Source organism: Megalops cyprinoides, chromosome 2 (genome assembly GCF_013368585.1).
Source record: "Megalops cyprinoides isolate fMegCyp1 chromosome 2, fMegCyp1.pri, whole genome shotgun sequence".
In the NCBI taxonomy this organism is placed as follows: domain Eukaryota; kingdom Metazoa; phylum Chordata; class Actinopteri; order Elopiformes; family Megalopidae; genus Megalops; species Megalops cyprinoides.
In genome coordinates this window covers 63,455,093-63,475,000 of record NC_050584.1, presented here as the reverse complement: position 1 = coordinate 63,475,000, position 19,908 = coordinate 63,455,093, and the positions used below count along the sequence as shown (strand labels likewise).

The 19,908-nt window shown below is 47.5% G+C and overlaps 1 protein-coding gene across 8 annotated transcripts in view; it reads left to right on the top strand.

Moving 5' to 3' along the window:
• Nucleotides 1-19,908, top strand: part of LOC118773660 (5'-AMP-activated protein kinase subunit gamma-2-like) — a 122,170-nt gene that overhangs the window by 43,620 nt on the left and 58,642 nt on the right. For 2 of the 8 annotated variants that reach the window (XM_036522689.1, XM_036522687.1), the window contains exon 1: nt 18,059-18,297. The exons of 5 other annotated variants lie outside the window; for them this stretch is intronic. In XM_036522689.1, the coding sequence (XP_036378582.1) occupies nt 18,204-18,297 (94 nt within the window). In that variant the 5' untranslated portion in view covers nt 18,059-18,203. Of the gene's footprint in view, nt 1-17,889; nt 18,298-19,908 lie in introns of those variants that run through there. One more of the 8 variants, XM_036522686.1, reaches the window with a different exon arrangement.

The following is a 19,908-nucleotide window of genomic DNA, read 5'->3' as shown; positions in this document are numbered from 1 at the left end:
TCTTTTTGAAAAATATAGTATCTTCAGGTGTATCTGTCAGGTGTACATCTTGACAGACATATCTAAATCAAGACTAAATAAAGCAGAGTCACTTTCTGGATTGCTTGAACAAGGCTGGCCTTAGTTGCAGCTAGTAGTATCCTGTTTCAGAAGATGGAAGCTGTTTGGTGATAGCGGGGGTGGTGATGGGGGTACACCAGTGAGACCCTCCCCCCTCGTCTCTGTCATCAAGGTTTCAGTGTCAGTGGACACTGGAGGAAAAGGGTGACCTCTGTCAGCGAATGTTCCGGAAGGTCTCATTGCCGAGGACAGGCCAGAAAGCTCAGGAACCCTCTCCGCTTTCCGAGCGGCGGCTCCAATGACCAACTGCTCAATGCACCAGATAGAGTATCACCAGCGTGTCTCATACAGTAAACCTGACACACACACTGTCTCATACAGCTAAACCTGACACACACTGTCTCATACAGTAAACCTGACACACACTGTGTCTCATACAGCTAAACCTGACACACACTGTCTCTCATACAGTAAACCTGACACACACACACTGTCTCATATAGCTAAACCTGACACACACTGTCTCATACAGCTAAACCTGACACACACACTGTCTCTCATACAGTAAACCTGACACACACACTGTCTCATATAGCTAAACCTGACACACACTGTCTCATACAGCTAAACCTGACACACACACTGTCTCTCATACAGCTAAACCTGACACACACACTGTCTCATACGGATAAACCTATTCCACACTTCACTGTGTTTTAGACACACTGTGTCATATCTGTCTCCATATCTGTAAACCTCACACGTATGCATATCCTACACTCTTATTCACTTAGACAGAAAATAAAAATGATGCAGTCATAATCTCAGCAAAAATTACTGCCAGAGCGTTAGTTCGGTGCCTCCTCTCTCTGGGTGGCATTATAGTAGATCATTTAGCAGAAAATTTACTGTAACGGGTAAATGCACAACCCCCTTCCTTTGCTGCAGATTAGACATGGTGGTCCATCACTGATAACACGCTGCAACAATGCAAGCCTGAGTCACTCACAGGGGGAGTGCTGTGACTCAGCTCAGCAACAAGCATACCGCTAGTCTCTCTGCGGAGCCATACTGCCATCCTGTGGTCAAACGTGGCATTACACATGGCAGTCTCAGCAACAATTCCTCACACTCAAATCTTAACGGGTTTGTTTGTTGTAAGTTGTCCATTATAGTACATGTCTGTTGGTGAAAGACTGCGGGGCCAGGTCTGTGTTGTTGTATCTGAATTGAATGTTGTATAATTGCAGGCTGTTGGAGGTTGTAGCTGAGTGTTGGGGGGCAGGGGCATTGATGCTGAAAGGTAATCAAACCACAGTGCACTTTGTCCTCAAGATCATTCAATAAAGTTAAGAAACGTTGTGCTTAGGTTCATGTGTGGAGTGAACCTGTGGCTGTAGAATTGCCATGCGGTTTGGGTTAATGGTTGTTTTTGTGGCATTTCGGTGTTTCTCAGACGGCTAAATAAGAGTCATAAAGATACACTCAGGCCGGAGGATGTAGTCAGCAGCATCTGACACACCTCCACTGTTAATATCCATGGAAGATCGATCCCTAGCACATTATGTGGGGAAGAGAAGCTGTGCCTGACATCTCACTCCTTAGCGATGGAGGGCAACCACTCAGTGTTCCTGCAGTATGATTGGCTCCTTTCTCCCCACCTCCACATGTATGGGCGTGTCAGAGCTGGAGTTCCATCTTTCACCACTAGATGGAAATATCGCAGTTCACAAGGCTATGAAGAAATGTTTCTCTCTTACTAGTAAACGAGTCTACTACTTGCACGTAGCATTGGAGTGATCTGTGTATGAGTACTGTTAGGAACACAAACATTGTTTTCCCCGTAGCAACAAGCATTACAGGTGAAGTCAGCATGCAGCACAATCTCTACACTGCTATCCTTCAGGACTATGTTTGAGTGCATCTGCATCATGGCATTGTTTCTATTTGACAGCGCATGCAGCAGTTAAAGATCGCTTGTGAATGGCATTTGGCAGATTACCTTGATACCTAAGTGCTTAGTGACCTCACGGCCAGTGTTAATGTGAGAGGATGTGGAAGGAGATGATGTGGGCTTCCGGCCGTCTCTGCCTGCGTGCGTCTCCCTCTCTCCTGCTCTCCTGTGAGGGAAAGCCGGGACGCTGGCACCGGGCAGATCAGATGGTGTTCGGTTAGCGTGACTGCTACCCGATCAGGAGTGCGCGTGGGAGCCAGGGCCGGATCCGGCCCCTGCTGATGTCACTGCTGATGTCACTGCGGTCATGGGGCTCCGTGACCGCCTGCTGCTGCTGATCTGGGCTGACGGGAGGTGGTGGTGGGGGGGGGCGGGAGGCCAGCTGTGACTTGGCAACACCCCACTGTGTGTGTGTGTGTGTGTGTGTGTGTGTGTGTGTATGAGTGAGACAGAGGGAGCTGTGATTAGATGTCAGTGAACTATCCAATCAGTTATAGCTCACAGAGGACATGCTCCTGTAGTGTTTCACCGACACTGCTTTATTACCTCTGTATGACGTGACCTCGGGAGGAAAGTTTGGGTTATAGAACTGCACCTCTTTTCTCCCACTGGTAGGGGGCTATTGGCAGTTGTTTTGATGTGTGCCAGACGGTGCAGTTGTGACACTCAAATTTCCTTGGGGATTAATAAAGTATTTCTTATTCTTATTCTTATTCTTATTCTTATTCTTATCTGATGAAATCAGTGGAATAGTGAAATTCTTATTGCACTTATTTTAATACGATAAAGTTGTGAAGACTGTGGTCTTCAGTTCGTTCAGTAATAAATTATTGTGGGTTTAGGCATTGGTTTTGTTCATCTAACCTCTTGGTTTCAGAGATTCAACAAAATGTTTGGTTGAGTAATTTTAGAAAAAAAAAACAGGTGTCATTCTCCCCTCGGCAGCAGGCATTGTGGGTAAAGTGTCCACACAGTATAGAGCTCTTGCAATGCTTTGACTTTTTTAAAAATGTGTTCGTTTGTTTGCTTAGCAGACAGCCTCATCCAGAGCAGCTTATACAGTTTTCTATATCATTCTAATCCAGACGAATCCCTCAGGTCCAGATTTTGAAGCTCAGACTGTGGGCCTGGGTCCGTCCTCCTCCCAGGCACTGAAGATGACCCCCCCCCCCACCCCCAACCCTGGTGCCCCTGTGCCACTGCACGCGACAGGCGGAGGGGGTGTCAGTGGCACTGTGGGAGAGCCGGGGCCCGGGTGTAACAGGAGAGGTGGAGCCGTGCGCCATGTCCCAGAGCCCGCGTGATTAACCCTTCCGCGAGGCATCTGACCTCCTCCGTCAGCACTACGTGAAGCCACAGCGCCCCCTGTCTCTGCAGTGCCGGTCACCCTGGCGATGGCCAAATAAACAGGCACAGTGCCGCGCGGCCCCTCGCGGTGAGCAGCTGACTGACCCGTGAGAGGAGTGCCCTGGAGTGATGTCAGCCAGCAGGGCTGTTAATGCCCCCCCCCAAACCTCCCATGTAACCCTGTGACTGCCTTCACACTCTGTTCCCTAACCGGACCCCACGCGCTCCCATGCAGTGGCCGGAACACGCCGGAATCGCCTTCCACTGTGACATCACAATGCAGCCAGGGGGCAATTCACCATCACTCCGCTAATATCGCCTGACCAATTGGCCGTCGCTGCTCAGATTAGATTACAGTTTGAAACTGAATTATGAACCAGTGAGGGTAACAGAGCGTTGGAGAGAGATTTTGAAAGTGTTTCCTATGGACAGATGTAAGTGCTTCTCTAGCAGGCAATGAAAATACAGTACATTGTCCGTACTATGTCCTTGATGTAAATGGGAACGCTGCCAGTAGTGACTCTGCTTCTTTTTACCCTCTGTGCTGAACATCACAGAGTGTTTTAAAGTAAAACACTCATTTTTATATTTAAGTCTAGAAGAAGGAATGTGGGGTATGTAACCACAGTGCTTGTGTCTGTTACTTTGAAGGTGGGAAATGTTTGCACAGTCTTGCTAATGCAGTGAACTGAAAATGTGACATCTGAGAGAGAGAATGAAATGGAATGAAATTCAATAGAATGTTAAGGAATGGAATGGAATTAAAAGGGAAACACAGTGGAATGTAATTTAATGGAGTGGAATGGAATAGAAGCTTTAATCATTGTCATGTGGCAGTCTGATTTTTTCAGTTTATATCAAGTAGGTAAAGTGGGTGCTTTCATTGCCCTGGCGTATGTCATTGTAATCTGCTGGCACATACCTTTCCTGTCAGTGTTGCCCGCCGTGTTGAGCTGAATAATGTGTGTATAGGAACACTGCCATGTTGAGCTGTGGGTATGTTCTCTGCTCTGCCTAGCACGTTCTGTTTCTGTACATCGACTTCCCTTTCTCAGAGCCTTGATAATTGCATATCATTCATTAAGCATAAGCTTTACGGCGGCTCCATTCATCCAATAAGGAGACATCATGTTATGTCTTGCAGAAAAATGAATAGATCCAATATAAATAATGGACGTCGTCCTCAGGCCAGGTGGCAGTAAACGTCGTGGTTTCACTGTGATTTACTGTGAGCTCGGTTAGTAATGAAAAATGAAAAGGGTCTGGTTTAGAAATGATAAAGGCTGGTGAATGCGGCTGCTTTTGCCCCCGCAGTCAGAACTGAGCTAATTCATTAACGTGACGACACGCTGACATGCGAAACCGGCTTCCTCTTGGTCACCTGAGTAAGGTCAGTTACCTGCTTCCTGCCTGCGTCACAGACAGTCAGCTGGCGGCAGCGCGGGGAGCTGTTAGCGGGACACCTCAGGGTACCTGCACAGCGCACATGAATTAACCATGTGCGATATTTAATTTATTGATTCGGATTTAGCTTTATGTTATAATTCTGTGTTATGTATTGGCTTTGTATTCTAAATATTTATTCTTCTTGCTTTATGTATATGTCAGGGGGCTCAGGCAGGGACTCAGATGCAGACAGGAAGGCACGATGGATTCATTAAACTTTTCAAGGCGAGTTTAACGAATCCAAACGGTATCTGAAAATGAGGTCAGAACAGGCAAAGTCAAAAAACCAGGGAAATCACGGCGAACAACAACCAGAAAACAGATACAAAAAAATCGAGGTCGAGAGGAACAAGCAGGGTCACAAAAACGGGCAGGAAAAACAGAACAAAGAACGGCTGGTAGCGAAACAGGAGGACTGAGACAAACTAGCAAAGAGCACTCAACAAACAGGGAGTATATAGGGCGATTCAGATGAGGGGATGAGATGCAGGTGTGCAGGCAGGCAGGTGATCAAGCACAGGTGGGCGGAGACAGGGCGGAGAACAGGGCAGGGCTGGAACACAGGGGAAAACAGTAAACATGAGCACATGGACAGCGAAAACAACAAAGCCAGCTAAGAAGCCGCCGTACTGACAGTATATGGAAATGTTTATGTGTAAATAGCATATGATGTATGATTTTTAAATTGCTTGTCACAAAAGTAATGTAAGCACCTGAATCAGAATATGTAATAAATGTAATATGTTGTTGTATGTGTAATATTACACGTGTAATATGATATGGCTCAATGGAGTTCTACAAACATTTACATCATGTGTAACCCTGTAATCTGGTTTTGCTGTTGGGTAATGGAGGCCTTGACTTTCAGTGCACTGTGATGGAGCCCATGACTGTTGATGCACTGTAATGGACCCTCAGACTTTTGGCAGATTGGTCGGAGAACTGTAACTTTTAAAGCAAGGCATCGGGGGTTAAAAAGGGGCAGACTCACTGTGCTCCTCTGTCTGCTTTGTGAGACTCCTTAATTATAGAGGGAGTCCCACTCTGAGAGAATGGGGGTCAGGGATCCTCTGTGTAACACAGCATGGTGGTTATGGGACTGGGCTTATAACCAGAAGGTTGTGGGTTCCATTCTTGCTGCAGTCTCAATGTGCCTTTGAACTCTGTGTTTAACCTGAATTTTTTCAATAACTATCTAGCTCTGTAACTGTACAGTATTGCATGTAAAGCCATGTAAGCTCCCCTGAATAAGGGGGTTAGCCAAGCACAGAAGTGACACATGGTCCATTATGTGTCAGAGGCTACCCTAGAATAGACATGTTGTTTTTTTTTCATGGGATGGGATACTGAGATGTGGTAGATAATTTGTGGATGGGCTCTGGGCATTCTCCTCAGGAACAGCATTTAGCCTCCTGCTCTTGGGAAGAATTAACAGGTTTGTCGTGACGACCGCTTGACTTTGCCGTGATTTAATTGGTTGATCCCCCGGTGATGTGATGAGTCATCTTGCCAGATGTGATGTCTGACATTTCAGAGCTGGTGCTGCAGAGAAAGAGAAAGAGAAAGAGAAAGAGAAAGAGAAAGAGAGAGAGAGAGAGAGAGAGAGAGAGAGAGAGAGAGAGAGAGAGAGAGAGAGAGAGAGAGAGAGAGAGAGAGAGAGAGCGCTAGGCTCCCTGGTGTCAGTTAGCTTCTCAGAAAGACTGGCATATGCAGTGTCATCTCTTGGCCGTCCAACATGAGCCGTAATGGGGTGTGTTATGTGTCACCATTCAAAGATCAATCATTAATCATTCAGTGAATGTGTTTGTCTGTAGAGAAAGCACAGAAGTAATCACAGTGGATTTAATAAAGTAATGACAAAATAATATTTAAAAGTGCTATGTATGATGAACAGCCACAGACAGTCCAAACCCTTTATGCAATTAAAACTGCCAAGTCATCTGGAAAGGGCTGTTCAACTGAAAAAGCGAACTAAGATTAATGACTTTGTCCCTTAAAATGGATTGGCAATTTTGCTTGAATCCAGTGACTTTGTCATAACACAGAGCTGGATTAAACTGGGTAGTTTATGGGGTGTGTGTGTGTGGGGTGTGGGGGGTTACATGGACTGAAAAGCACTTTCCCTTTAAAGATGACTTGGTGGTTTTTGAATCCAGAGGTCTGTCTACTCTACACTGAACTGATAGTATATAGACGGCTCCATGGACAGTGATGGAAAAGGCTTCTCTTTTTCTCACGATTACACAAATACACGATTGTATTTGAAAGGTAATTGTGTTACATTTTGTCTGAAGAATTTAATGAATGGGTATCTAATTTGTAGATATATGAAGGAATCTTTTTTGAAAAGCTGATATCCCTTTTTTTGGAGTCACATATTATCTTAACATGAATGTTTTACTTGAGACACACCTGTTGTTCCAGACAAATATTTGTTCAAAGATTTGATATGACAGCGTATATGGTTATTTAGCCATAGTTGTAAGTTTGGTGATTTGATCATTTCAATGTAGAAACTGTACATATGTGAAATCAATGATAGATATTGTCATTGCCTATCCAGTATATTGCTAAATTATGAACTACTGTGAGAGAGTGTAAGGAAGTTGTATTGGTTTTTTATCTCTTTTCTGTAGCCCTTGACCGGTCATGTCTAAAATTTATCTACCATATTAAAGATCATGTTTGTGAGCATCTGTGATGCCAAAGCCTCTTTATTTCGGTCCAGTTATGGTTTGGATCTGCCGGTTCCTTTGCGTTCCAGTTTTCAAAAGAATTTCCTTGAATGGCTAACTTCGCATCTAAATGAAGTTGAATTGACAAAGATAGCACGTAAACAAGTGACACTTTTGGTTTTCACCTTTTGATTTACCTGGGACCTTGTTAAATTTGGCTACCTTTCAAGGGAAGCACAGTTAGGCCTCTGATAGCATTCAGGCATTTTTGCTTTTGGCGAGTTATGCAATAAAGATGGACAATACAAAACCACCATGGAACCTAGCAACCTTAACCTTCTTGTAGTGTTCTAAATGCAGCAAGCATGTGACCTTCTCTGTGTTAAAGAAGACCTTCACAGGGTCAGAGGTCATCAACGCTGGTGTGCATTGATTTCTCCTGCTGCCTCCCACCTGTGGTATATATTCATATACATCAGTGAAGTCAAACCAGGTCATGCCAAAGTCCTGACCAAGTACAACCTCTGTCCTTTCATGAATTTACAAAGACTTGCACATCATCATGAGTTTGGCATTCTCTGAAAGCAGTGTTTAAAAATAGCGCTGAAAAATTGAACAAAAGTGCTTTAATTCATTAGCCAGAGTTAAGCCTTTTTGATTTAATCCGATATCCAGTACAAGATGTATTCGTCTGAACTCGCCTCAAACTGTTACATCTCCAGATAATATCATTTGTGCAGATGGCATTTTTAAGCGTACGTGCTAGACGAGAAGGAATAATTCATGTGCAGCATGGACCTCTAACACATTACTTGGCGAACGGCATGCCTGCCGTCCTAACTTCAGTGTTAAAAAAAACAAGAGAGAAAAGACTGTGAGAATGTGGGCGGCAGTGTAGCATGGTGGTTAAGGAGCAGGACTCGTAACCGAAAGGTTGCTGTTTCAATTCCCCACAGGAGCACTGCTGCTGGGGCAAGGTACTTACCCCACAATTGTAAATATTCAGCTGTATAAATGGATAACATTGTAAAAACCTGCAATTGATGTAAGTCGCTCTGGATGAGACCGTCTAGACTAAATTATGTAATGTAAGAATGCAACATTTCCTGTCTGGGCAGGAAGTAACACCATGGGGCTGAGGGAAAGGAGGTAAGGTGTGAGATGCCTGAGCCCTGAAGGGCAGTCCCCCCCCCCCCCGGGGGCTGATGCAGGAGAGCTCCTCCCCCTTTCACAGCACCCACGGGCGCTAGACTAAAACAGAAACATGAGCAGCAATGTTGTCCCGTTTTTTTGAAGTTCTTCACCCTGCGCGTTTTCGCCCCCGCGTCTGGACAGCATCACTCCCGTGCCACGCCTGGCATCCGCGGTACTGTATGGCCTTATCTGGGAATGGCCTGACACCGACCAAGAGACGCAGGCGAGAGGGACCTCTAACTGTCTATTTACAGTAGAGATGAGGCGGGGGGGGGGGGGGGGGGGGGGGGGGGCGCGCGGCCCGAGAGGGGGGGCGTTTTCAAAAAGTGACGCCGAACCGCGCTCTTCCATATTAGGGAAACCTTACTGGCGGTGACGGGGGTACTGTCCAAGGGGGTGCGCGGCAGTGCTCTCACGCAAAGAGGTCTCGTCCTTTCACGCCGTTGCCGGGGGCAACCGGCACTGCCGCTGCCACAGAGGCGAACGTGACGCTCTGCAGGGGGTGTCACCACATGCAGAGTTGAGGTCATGTCCCCGTGTCACTGCGAGGGTGGCAGTTTGGCACAGCAGACAGAGAGCTGCAGTAGGCATGTAACTGTAATGTAATGTAGGCTACACGTAAATGTAAATTAAGGTATCCTAAGGATCCTGTAGTATTGTGATGTGTTTTGTGATGAATTTTGGATTCTGTGTTCTAGCGACTCATGTACTTGACTTGTGGTAGGACTTGAATGGTGTTATGCTCACACTCACTGGTCTGTGAGTGTTATTAGCATGGCCTGACACTGTTGCTCATTTAAATCGGATAGATACACCTATTGTTCTGGAAGTCACTCTGGATAAGAGTGTCTGCTAATTGCATGTAATGCAATGTAATGTAATAGATTTGTAACCAGAGGTTCACGTGTTTGGTTCCCTGGTAGGGCAGTGTGGTTCTACCCTTTGAGAGAGTTGCTTCAGTAAATAGCCAGGTGTTAGAGGGGATAAAATGTGAAAAATGTCAGCTTTGGAAATTGCCTTGGATAAGGCAAATGCACAATATAAATCTGTCAAGAAGGGCTACTGCCTGGTGTTTGACTAGAGAACATTGCTGTGTTCCAGCTGGCGATAATCTTCATAACCGCTATGAAGTACTTACACTTTAGTCTGGTTTGTGCATTACTTGATACACAGTAAGTCAAATGACAATGTATTTATATTTTTATTATAAATAGGATAAACTTCACTAACGCTTGCCAGAACACTACCAGCGTGAGAAGTTAGTCTACCTTTAGCTAACCCCCATGCCAATTGATCAAGGAATGCAATTCATAGTCTCGGTAACTCTCGGTAACAGCACACAACTGTGCTGTGGGCAGGCTCTGAGTGACATGAACTCTCTCTCCCTGTGGTCCAAAGCCACGGTCAGAATCTCTCAACCACATCACAACCACATAGTTAGACTGTTCTCTCCTCTCTGTATCAGAGCTGTGCTGTTTTAGACTGCTCTCTCCTCTCTGTATCAGAGCTGTGCTGTTTTAGACTGCTCTCTCCTCTCTGTATCAGAGCTGTGCTGTTATAGACTACTCTCTCCTCTCTGTATCAGGGCTGTGTTGTTTTAGACTGCTCTCTCCTCTCTGTATCAGGGCTGTGCTGTTTTAGACTGCTCTCTCCTCTCTGTATCAGGGCTGTGCTATTTTAGACTGCTCTCTCCTCTCTGTATCAGGGCTGTGCTGTTTTAGACTGTTCTCTCCTCTCTGTATCGGCACTGTGCTGCTCTCTCCTCTCTGTATCAGAGCTGTGCTATTTTTGAGTACACTGCTCTGTGGTGGTGCTCCAAAAAGTGTGTTATTCAACTCTGCGTGGGTGCTTACTATAGCGGGGATAAAGACTCTTTAAAAAATGGAATGTGCTTGAAACACAGAATTAGAGACAAAGTGCCTCAAAGCTTTTATATTGAATCTGGCCCTCGGTCCAGTATTCAGTTAAAAGTGCGTTCCTTTGAAGTGTCCACAAACTCTTTGATTTCTAAATTATCTCTACAGTAAACGTTTCTACAGACGACAGCTTTAAGTGTTTCTAATCTTGATTAGAAGAGATATTTGACGGCGGTCCTGATAAATCTCAAAATGAAATGTTTTGGAAATGTTTTGCTATTTTTGGTGTGGTTTTTTCAAGGGGAATTAAAGGACCCCGTTCTTTTAAATGTTAAATTGCCTCAAGAATAGAAATGGTTTGAGAAGCAGGTAGGAGCAGGTAGCTTTCCCGCTTACAGTGCAGAAGAGCTCCCACCTCTTTCACAGTGCCCAGGGGCATTGGATTAAGACGGGAACGTGAGGGGTACATTGTGGTGGTTCAGTGTTCTTCACTGTGCGCTTTCCCCTCTGTGTTTGGACGGTGTCTCTCCCAGGCCATGCCAGGCCACGCTATGTCACCCCAGGTACACAGACCATGTGTCTCCCTCCATTTTCGGCATGCCTGCCATGGCTCCACCTGAGAAGGATAACGAGCCAGCGGATTGCAGTCATTTGTGATCGTGGAATCGCGGTCTGGACCATTCCACCGCGCGGCAGATGGGCGGTGTGCAGCGGGGGTCACCCGGTCGTCACCTCATCGCACGGTCTGAGCAGCCTCTCTCTCTCCATCAGGATGAGGACCCTGTCGGGCCCTGCTGCGTCTCCCCGCCGTGTTTTCCGTTCCCCGAGCAGCTGTGCGGGGAACGCTTCCAGGTCGGGCTGCGCTGGTGTCAGATCTCCGAAGGCCAAGCATGTTACTCGCTCCGCTGTTTTGCTTTGACTCTGAGTATTACATTACATTAAACTGTTGTCGTTCGGCATACACAGCTTGCATGGGTTACAATTTTATCCATTTATACAGCTGGATATTTACTGAGGCAATTCTGGGTTAAGTACCTTGCCAATATGTGCAACAGCAGCGCCCCAGTGGGGAATCGAACCGGCAACCTTTCGGTTACCACTGTGTGACACTGCCACCTCACATTCTGAGTAAAATTTCAAAGGTGGCCTTAGATTTTTACAGAAATAAATTTACCATCATCATCAACCGTCAGCTGTTTTTACAGTTATTAAAATGTCGGTATACTTATAACACAACTACATAAAACAATAGACACGGAGTAGGAGCCATGCTAAAGTCAAACCAGTCAACGTTGCTCCTGTCAATCATGTATCAATATGTGTACATCTATAGGTATAGCATAGGAGGTACACATATGCAGGTGTCATTAAAAAATAAAAGTTCTTTTAAGTATAGTGCAAACATAACACAACGATTTTGATTTTTAATGTCAGCGAATGCTGCACTCAGGCTTGCTTGAATTTGTCTCACATGTTTACATGCATTGCTCCTTATTGCCCTTACATGTATTGTTAATCCCAAAGAGCACTGCAGTCCTATCGAGTCTGTGTCTGACAGTATGTGAATTGGCTGGGTAAATTGCTCAGTATTCTATATAGGGCGTAGTATTTCCTCCCATGATCCTTTGCGCTGTGAAGGCATTGCGCTATTTCTTTTGGTGCATGGTGAGGAGGGTCACGGTGTCACCTTTTGCGCTCCACTTCCACGTCCTCTGACACCAGCGCAGACTTTTGGCGGACCTCAGAGCTTTGTCTGAGGTTTGTCGTTCAGTCCGCATAGGACAATGTATTTTTTCTGAACAATAATGGCAGAAGGAAGGTCACAGACCTCCCAGACCCCAGTTCCGCCTAAGACACTTCCATTATGATGACTGTGATTTCCCGCATTGTGTCCACACCCATGTTTCTGAATGCAAAGGATATTAGGGTGGCCTTATAGGCTGGGTCTGAGTGCTGGTGGACTTCTGCCTCAGTGGAAGGACTCCTTCCTCTGCCTGTGATAATGAACCGTGACGGCCACAGAGGTGCATCTCTGTATGTTTTATCCAGACACTTTGGCTTGTGGCGTCTGCAGAGGAATTTGGCTTGCCGCCCTATCAGTTTAGACCTTCGTCCCAGTGGCGGCCGTCTGACAGAAGTTATAATTACGGTATGTTCCCCTGAGTGGATCCTTGCGCTTTTTCACAACGATTAGACTCGCTTCCAGCTGCATCCCCTGGGGTGGAATCGGGAAACGGGCTGGAGTGGATCTAAAAGAATAAAAGCCAAAAAAAACAAAAAAACAGGACGCAGAAATGTCAAAGCCCGTGCTGTTTCAGAAAGGGCTGGTAAACTTCACCACGGCCGGCCGCCTTCACAAGGCTGAGGTACGGAATATGGTTTAGCCAAAACTGCAGAGTGAACTGGGTGGAGAACAGACAGTGCAGAGAGTAATTACATTACATTACATTACATTCATTTAGCAGACGCTCTTGTCCAGAGCATCTTCCAGCACAACAGAAGTGTATTCATCCAAGTTAAATGAGCAGCAGTGTCAGACCAGGCTAACAACACTCCCAGACCAGTGAGTGTGAGCACAACACCATCCAAGCCCTACCACAAGTTTACTTGTGCTAACCTGAAACTGGACAGCCTAGAAGCTAAGGTAAGAAAATTATGTACATTACCATACATGTACATACAATACCACACACGTAGAGTACTGCATATCTGACAGTCACAGCAGGCCGTGGGGGTTTAGGAGGGCCAATTCACTTCACTCAGGCGATAAGGTGGTGTGAGACAGGGTGCGGCCGTCGTCACGGAAGGTGTCTTGACTTCCTGGGGGTCAGGAGGGGGCGACAGAAAGTGCTTGGGTCAGCTGACTGAGCCTGCGTCACCGCGCCCTGCCCCGCCGGGCTTGCCAGTCTCATTCCAGCGCTTCGAAAAGGTCACTCTCCCCAGCTCCTTGGCACCTTGGCGTAGAGTCGGAGGGAGGGCGCCGGGAGGGTGCGCGCGAGCACATGACCAGCCTCGGGGCTCCAAGAGGGGCACGGAGAGGACACCCCTCCCCTGGGCCCGTGCCCCACACCCCTCCCCGTGTGCCTAATTGATCAGAGTTTAGTGCTGCGGATCACCATCTTTAGACTCTCTAACGCGTTGATAATCCCACTTTGGGCACTGTGCGTGCCGACTGAGCTTTTCCACATCTTTAACTGTTTGTGTTAACTGCTTTTTTTCACCTTTAACTTGATCAGTGATGATAATGATATTGACTAGTTATTTCTCACTAGTGATACTGCACACCTGCATAAGTTATGCCATGAACCCTACTCTCTCTGAACCCCATAACTGAAAGAAAATGGTACAGGCTAGAGGACTGCTCTCTCCCCATGGTTAATGTGGTATAGGCCTGAAGTTGAGGAATCCAGAATTGTTGGTCCTTAAGTAGTTGTTATTTCTGAGGGAACATACTGTCAGTGTTGACAAAGTGCCTCTGTTACAGCACTGAAGGTTTATGGCTGGAGCATCCTAATGTCAATTAGTAATGATAGTAATTGTCAAACAAAAAATGGGTCTGACAACAGGTCAATGCTAATAATTTAGTAATGAGTCAGACCAATTTTCTGTTTAACCACAGTGGAAATTAATGACAAATACGCTGTGCTAGTGCAGCTCTTGTGGAAGTCAGCTGTGCATCAGAATGAGTAATGAAGCAGTTGTCTGAAAGAGCTTCAATTAAGGCCCAATTAGCTACTTGCCGGCTGACAGGGAAGCTTCCAGGACAGGTAGGCTCATTCGGCCCTGTTTGTTTTTCCTCACAGTTTCTGGAAACTCTGAGGAAAGCCAGCTGAAGGCACCTCGCTTGAGAGGACAGAAACATTCAGAGAGGAGGGGAGAGGTAGAGGCCTCTGGGAGCGGAGGAGTGACCGGAGTCGCGGTTACGTGCTCGACTACGCGCTGGGCTACGCATTTGGCTAAGCGCTAGGCTACACACTGGGCTAAATCAAGGTTATCTCTCACAGCCCCCGCTAGGCTGTCTCTCTGTCACTCTCTCTCTGTTTTTCTGAGGGAATGATGGAGTGGGGGCAGGGGGTGGTGGTGTGTGTGTGTGGGGGGGGGGGGGGGGGGGGGGTTATGTGGGGGGTGCTTTGGAGTGGATTATCCTCCTTCTCTTCTCACCGCTCATTTTTTAGGCTTAGCCGAGCTTGTTTTGGGTAGCTTAGACGTCTGATTAGTGCACTCAACATTCAGCAGGATGGTTTTGTTTGTGTGTGTGTGTGTGTGTGTGTGTGTGTGTGTGTGTGTGTGTGTGTGTGTGTGTGTGTGTGTGTGTGTGTGTGTGTGTGTGTCGGGGTGGGGTTGTGGGGGGGTGGGGGGGTGCAGGGCTGGATATGCACAAAGAAGCGATTAATCAAAGCCATTTAATACTGCTTATGCAAGCCACTTGCTGCCTTCCAGAGTGCTAGCGTGCACTGTGCCCCTCTTGACTTTTCCGTGCCTACGGACTGTAATGCGATTTTTTTCCCCTGCCTCATTTTGACTGATTGAAGTATTCAGGCTTGTTGACTGTGATTAATTCATCGATGGTATCGTGTGATTGCCCTAATATACATCTGGAGTTTTACTCAGAGGTGTGGTCCCTTCATTAACCAAACATTCCGAATGTTAAGAAGGGTGTTTTTTGCTGGTGCAGGGCCGCTTCTACCTACGAGCCACTTTGGGGATGCAGTGGGTTGCTCATCTTAGCACGGTTGCCTGAAATTGAGTGGTGTAGTGTTGGTTTTCTGGTAGGTCTCAGGTCTCTGCCAGCGACACAGCTTTCTCTGAAAATGGGTCTTCTGCATGACCGCCCTTTAGCCATTTCTTATTTCTAAGTAGAAAACAACCAACTGAACCACTTTTCATTACTGAGATGAATGCCCCCACCCTGGGTGAGTTAGCGGCCCCTCACATCAGGATCATGCTGCCCTCAATGAAATCTGCGCACCAGGCAGCTACCAGGCTTTCGGCACTTTGGAAAGGATGGGGGGGGGGGTGTACAGTTGTACAGCTGAAATATGAATAAGGCTGCTTTGTTGTGCCCATGTACTGGGTGCCCTCTGTATAGTGATCACCGGCCATGTGAGGCATGCTGGAGGCTCTGTGTGGATACAGCTTTTCTGTACAGCCGCTGAGGCCTGGCACCGAATCAAACGCTTTCATGTGCTCGCTCTCTTTCTCTCTCTCCTGCTTTCCCTCTCTCACACTCTGTATTTCTCTCCTGATCTTTTTCTGTCTCCCTCTCCCCCTCTCAAACACTCTGTCTTTGTCCTGCTGTCCCTCTCTCCCTTTCTCCCCGTTACATTTTCTTTTTAGCTCTCCCTCTCTCACATTCTTTCTTTCCTTCTCTCCCTCTTTCACACTCTGTCTCTCTCTCCTTCTCTCCTCTCACACTCTGTCTCTCTCTCCTTCTCCCCCTCTCTCATACTGTCTTTCTCTCTTGGTCTAACACTCTTTTTCGCCAGTTCTCTCTCACACATACTCTTTCTCTCCTGCTCTCTCTCTCTCTCTCTCTCTCTCTGCATACACCTTTCTCTACTGCCGGCTTCAGCCAAGCGTAAATTTTAAAGGAGTTGTTTTCCATAAATATTCTGAATTGGCCTCTGGAAAGTGCCTAAAGCTCATTTCAGATAATCTGAGCGTATTAGGGAGAAAAACCCATGCGGCTCTCCATGAATGGGCAGACAGAGGCCTCAGACTCAGTCGCCAGACGTCTGGTGGCATTTTCAGAGTGTACGGTACCTTTAGGGGAAAAAAGAGGGGTGGGCTTTCCTTAAGCTTGTTAAAGGCAACGGAGATATGGAGGGGAGACAGATATGTGTTTGCTAGGAGTGCTCTTTATTTTATGTAAATACAAGTCACGGTTTCCAAAGTGTCCTGGAATGGGTGCTCTTTAGGGATGGTCCGCTCTAAGTTCTGTCGTTGGGACCACCCATTTTATGGTGAGGATGTGCTCGATGAACTGTCTTGCCTCCTGGGGCTTGTGGCCTACCTGCTGCAGCTCTAAACACAAATTACCTGAGGGAACATGCAAGGTTGTGTGAGACCGAGTGAGATTGTGTGTGTGTGTGTGTGTGTGATTGTGAGTCAGGGGTGTTGTGCATGTGTTGTGGGAGTACTTTTATCAGTGTGTTTGTACCCACGTTTAGTTGAATCTTGAATGTGCGTGTCTGTGAGTCGGGTTGTGTGTGTCTGAGTGGGTTTCTGTGAGGGCATGTGTCTGTGAGTAGGTTTGTTTGTGTGTCTGTGAGGAGGAGTGTGAGTCTATCAATAGGTTTGTGTGTGTCTGGGTAGGTTTGTGGGTGTCTGTGACTAGGTTTTTGTATGTCTGAGTAGGTTTGTGAGTGTTGGAGTAGGTTTGTGTGTGTGTGTCTGTGACCAGGTTTGTCTGTGTGTCCGTGAGTAGGTTTTTCTGTGTGTCTGTGAGCAGGTTAGTTTGTGGGTGTTAGTAGATTTGTGTATGTCTTTGAGGAGGTTACATTTATGTGTACGTTTGCAGGTGCATATATGCATAGGTATGTATGTGTGTTTTTTTTTGAGTCGGCATGTATTTCTGCACATCTGTTTGATTGTTGCCATATCACCAACCAGGACCACTGACTCTTGGCTGTCTGTCCTATCATAACATCAGAGGATAATCACACATCTGACAACAAGGGTCACTTCCAACAATAAGTGTGTGTGTGTGTGTGTGTATGTGTGTGTGTGTGTGTGTGTGTGTGTGTGTGTGTGTGTGTGTGTGTGTGTGTGTGTGTGTGTGTATGTGTGTGTGTGTGTGTGTGTGTGTGTGTGTGTGTGTGTGTGTGTGTGTGCGTGCGCCTCTGCTTGTGTATGTGTGTGTGTGTGTGTGTGTGTGTGTGTGCGCCTCTGCCTGTGTGTGTTTGTGTGTGTGTGTGCGCGTAGACGGTGTTCAGGAAGCAGCAGGAGGCTGGGAGTAGCAGGGGGAGGAGTAGGAGGGGGAGGGGCAGGTGAGCCGAGCCAATCGCTGACGGAGACAGTCTGAGCACGGGGCGGTTTCCTTTTACAGACTCTGGCCGTGCAGGCTATTTTAAAGAGACACCAGGCACAGCTGTACTTGACAATCTGCAGCGGGAGCCCGGGTAGAGCTTTCAGCCGGACGCGGTTCAGAACTCGGCAGAGGAGAGCTAGAGAGAGAAGAGAGAAACGGAGTCCTGTGCGCGCATGTGAATGTGTGTGTGTGAGTGTGTGGGAGGAGGGATCACCGCTTGTGCATGGAAACTTTCAGGGGATATGACATTCCGTGAGCTGGTCTTCTCCAGTGCTCTGTCTGAGGCCTAACTTGCTTTGCGGTCCATCTACGGTCCATCTACGGTCCATCTACGGTCCATCCACGGTCAGTCCACGGTCAGTCCACGGTCTCTGCGTCTGTCCAGTGAAAGGCCTGGGATTATCCTCCTTGGATCAGCAGCTACCCTTGCACTGCCCCAGAGCTGTGTTGCCCCTCTCGCTCGCCCCTTTCTCTCCCGCATCGAGGCCGGCTCTCTCTCTCCCCTGCCTCAGCATGGCCCTGTTGGGCTGACCCGGGAAGGGGGTACACCCAGGCCGAGCCAGCGCTCCTCTCCCGCGCCCCCATACCCCCGGGCAGGGCATGCTCTACTCCGGTGTCCGCCCCCCACCCCGCCGCTCGCCATGAAGCGATTCGGCAGCCTGCGAGGGAGCAAGAAGCGCAAAGACCAGGACAGACGGACGGCCAGGCGGCAGTCCGAGCCCCACGGCCTGCTCGGTACGGTAACAGGGAGCGGGGGGGTCCTTCAGCAGGGGATCAGCGTGCCATCCTTTTCATTGCCTGCAGCAGATTTGTAGCATTTTTGTGTGTGTGTGTGTGTGTGTGTGTGTGTGTGTGTGTGTGTGTGTGTGTGCGTGCGTGTGTGTTTACGTGTGTATGTGTTTAACGGTTCTGCTTCGCCACATAGATCACAAGTGTGAGATCAGAGCAGCAGAGAACCCTAAGATCTGTGTTCTAGAATGTGTGCCGTAGCACGTTCTCCCAGCACGTGACGGTGTAGGAGATTACATCCGCCGAGACCTGGAAAAGCAGCCCGGGTCTCGCTGGATCGGGTGACCGGGATGGCACAACCTGCCACGATCAGCGCTGCCCTTGGCTTAAAGCCGCCTGTGTGAAATGACACGCCGAGCTGGCACCGTGGGACTGTATTGTCAGCAGGTCGAGGTGTGCTGTACTGTTCTCGTGAGGAGCAGTCACTCCCGAGTGCATGAGCGGCAGTGTAAGCATAGTGGTGAGAGAGCAGGGCTCATAACCGGAACGTTGCTGGTTTGATTCCCCACAGGAGCACTGCTGCTGTACCCCTGGGCAAGGTACTTAACCCAGATTTGCCTCAGTAAATATCCAGCTGTATGAATGGATAAAATTGTAACCTACTGTACACAAGCCACTCTGGATAAGAGCGTCTGCTAAATGACAATAATGTAATGTACTAATGTAAACGAGCAGTTAGGTGTAGGGGTTGCAGTGGAGGGACAGCCCTCCCTCTGTGAGCACACTGACACATCACAGACATTCCAGCCAGGCAGGACTGCTTACATTCTCCCGTAATTACCTCTCAGAGCCGCTCCATTGTTTTACTGTCTGTTTCCTATGATATATTTGAGATGCTAATGGTTTTTAAGCGGTTGGCTGGAGCGGCCGCAGAAGAAGCTGTCCCAAGTGTTCTGTTACGTTTTGCAGAAGCCTGAATGGAAAATTGTGATGACGTGAAATGTTTTGCATGTCAAAATGCAAACACAGTAAATGCCCGAGCAGTTAAACAGCGTGTATGTTGTCAACAGCGGTAACAGTCAGGGAGGCGAACGCCTCGGTTGTTAAAGGAAGAATCTCGCAGTTTTACAGGAAGATATATGGGCCGTACAGTGTGAGGGACAGAGTGAAAGAAGCCTCTCCGTAAACTGAGAGGGGGAAGAAGGGAAAGTCTACAGGCTGCTGAAGAGACTAACCCTGGCCTCACGTGTCACGCAGTATAAAGCTGACAAAAGCCATGTGCATGTGAGTTAAAAGCACAAACATTTTAATTGTGACTGAAGTGGATGGTAGATCAGAGCAGCTCTCGGGCAGTGTTTGCGGAACGTTGCGAAGGTTGCCTGGGAACCCCATGAGAACTCCAGTCGGACACGGAGCTCTCCGAGGGCAAGCTGTGCTATTTTTGACCATTAAACTTTTTTTTTTTTTTTTTTTCGAAATAGATGACCCACTGGTGCTTCTGGAAGGCAATGGCAGTTACAGTACGCTGAGAACCACTGTAGCGTGTTTTACAGTGTCTGTACAAAGCCAGTGTCCCGGTCAAATCTGACTTGGGCATGACCCACGAAAAGGACCTTC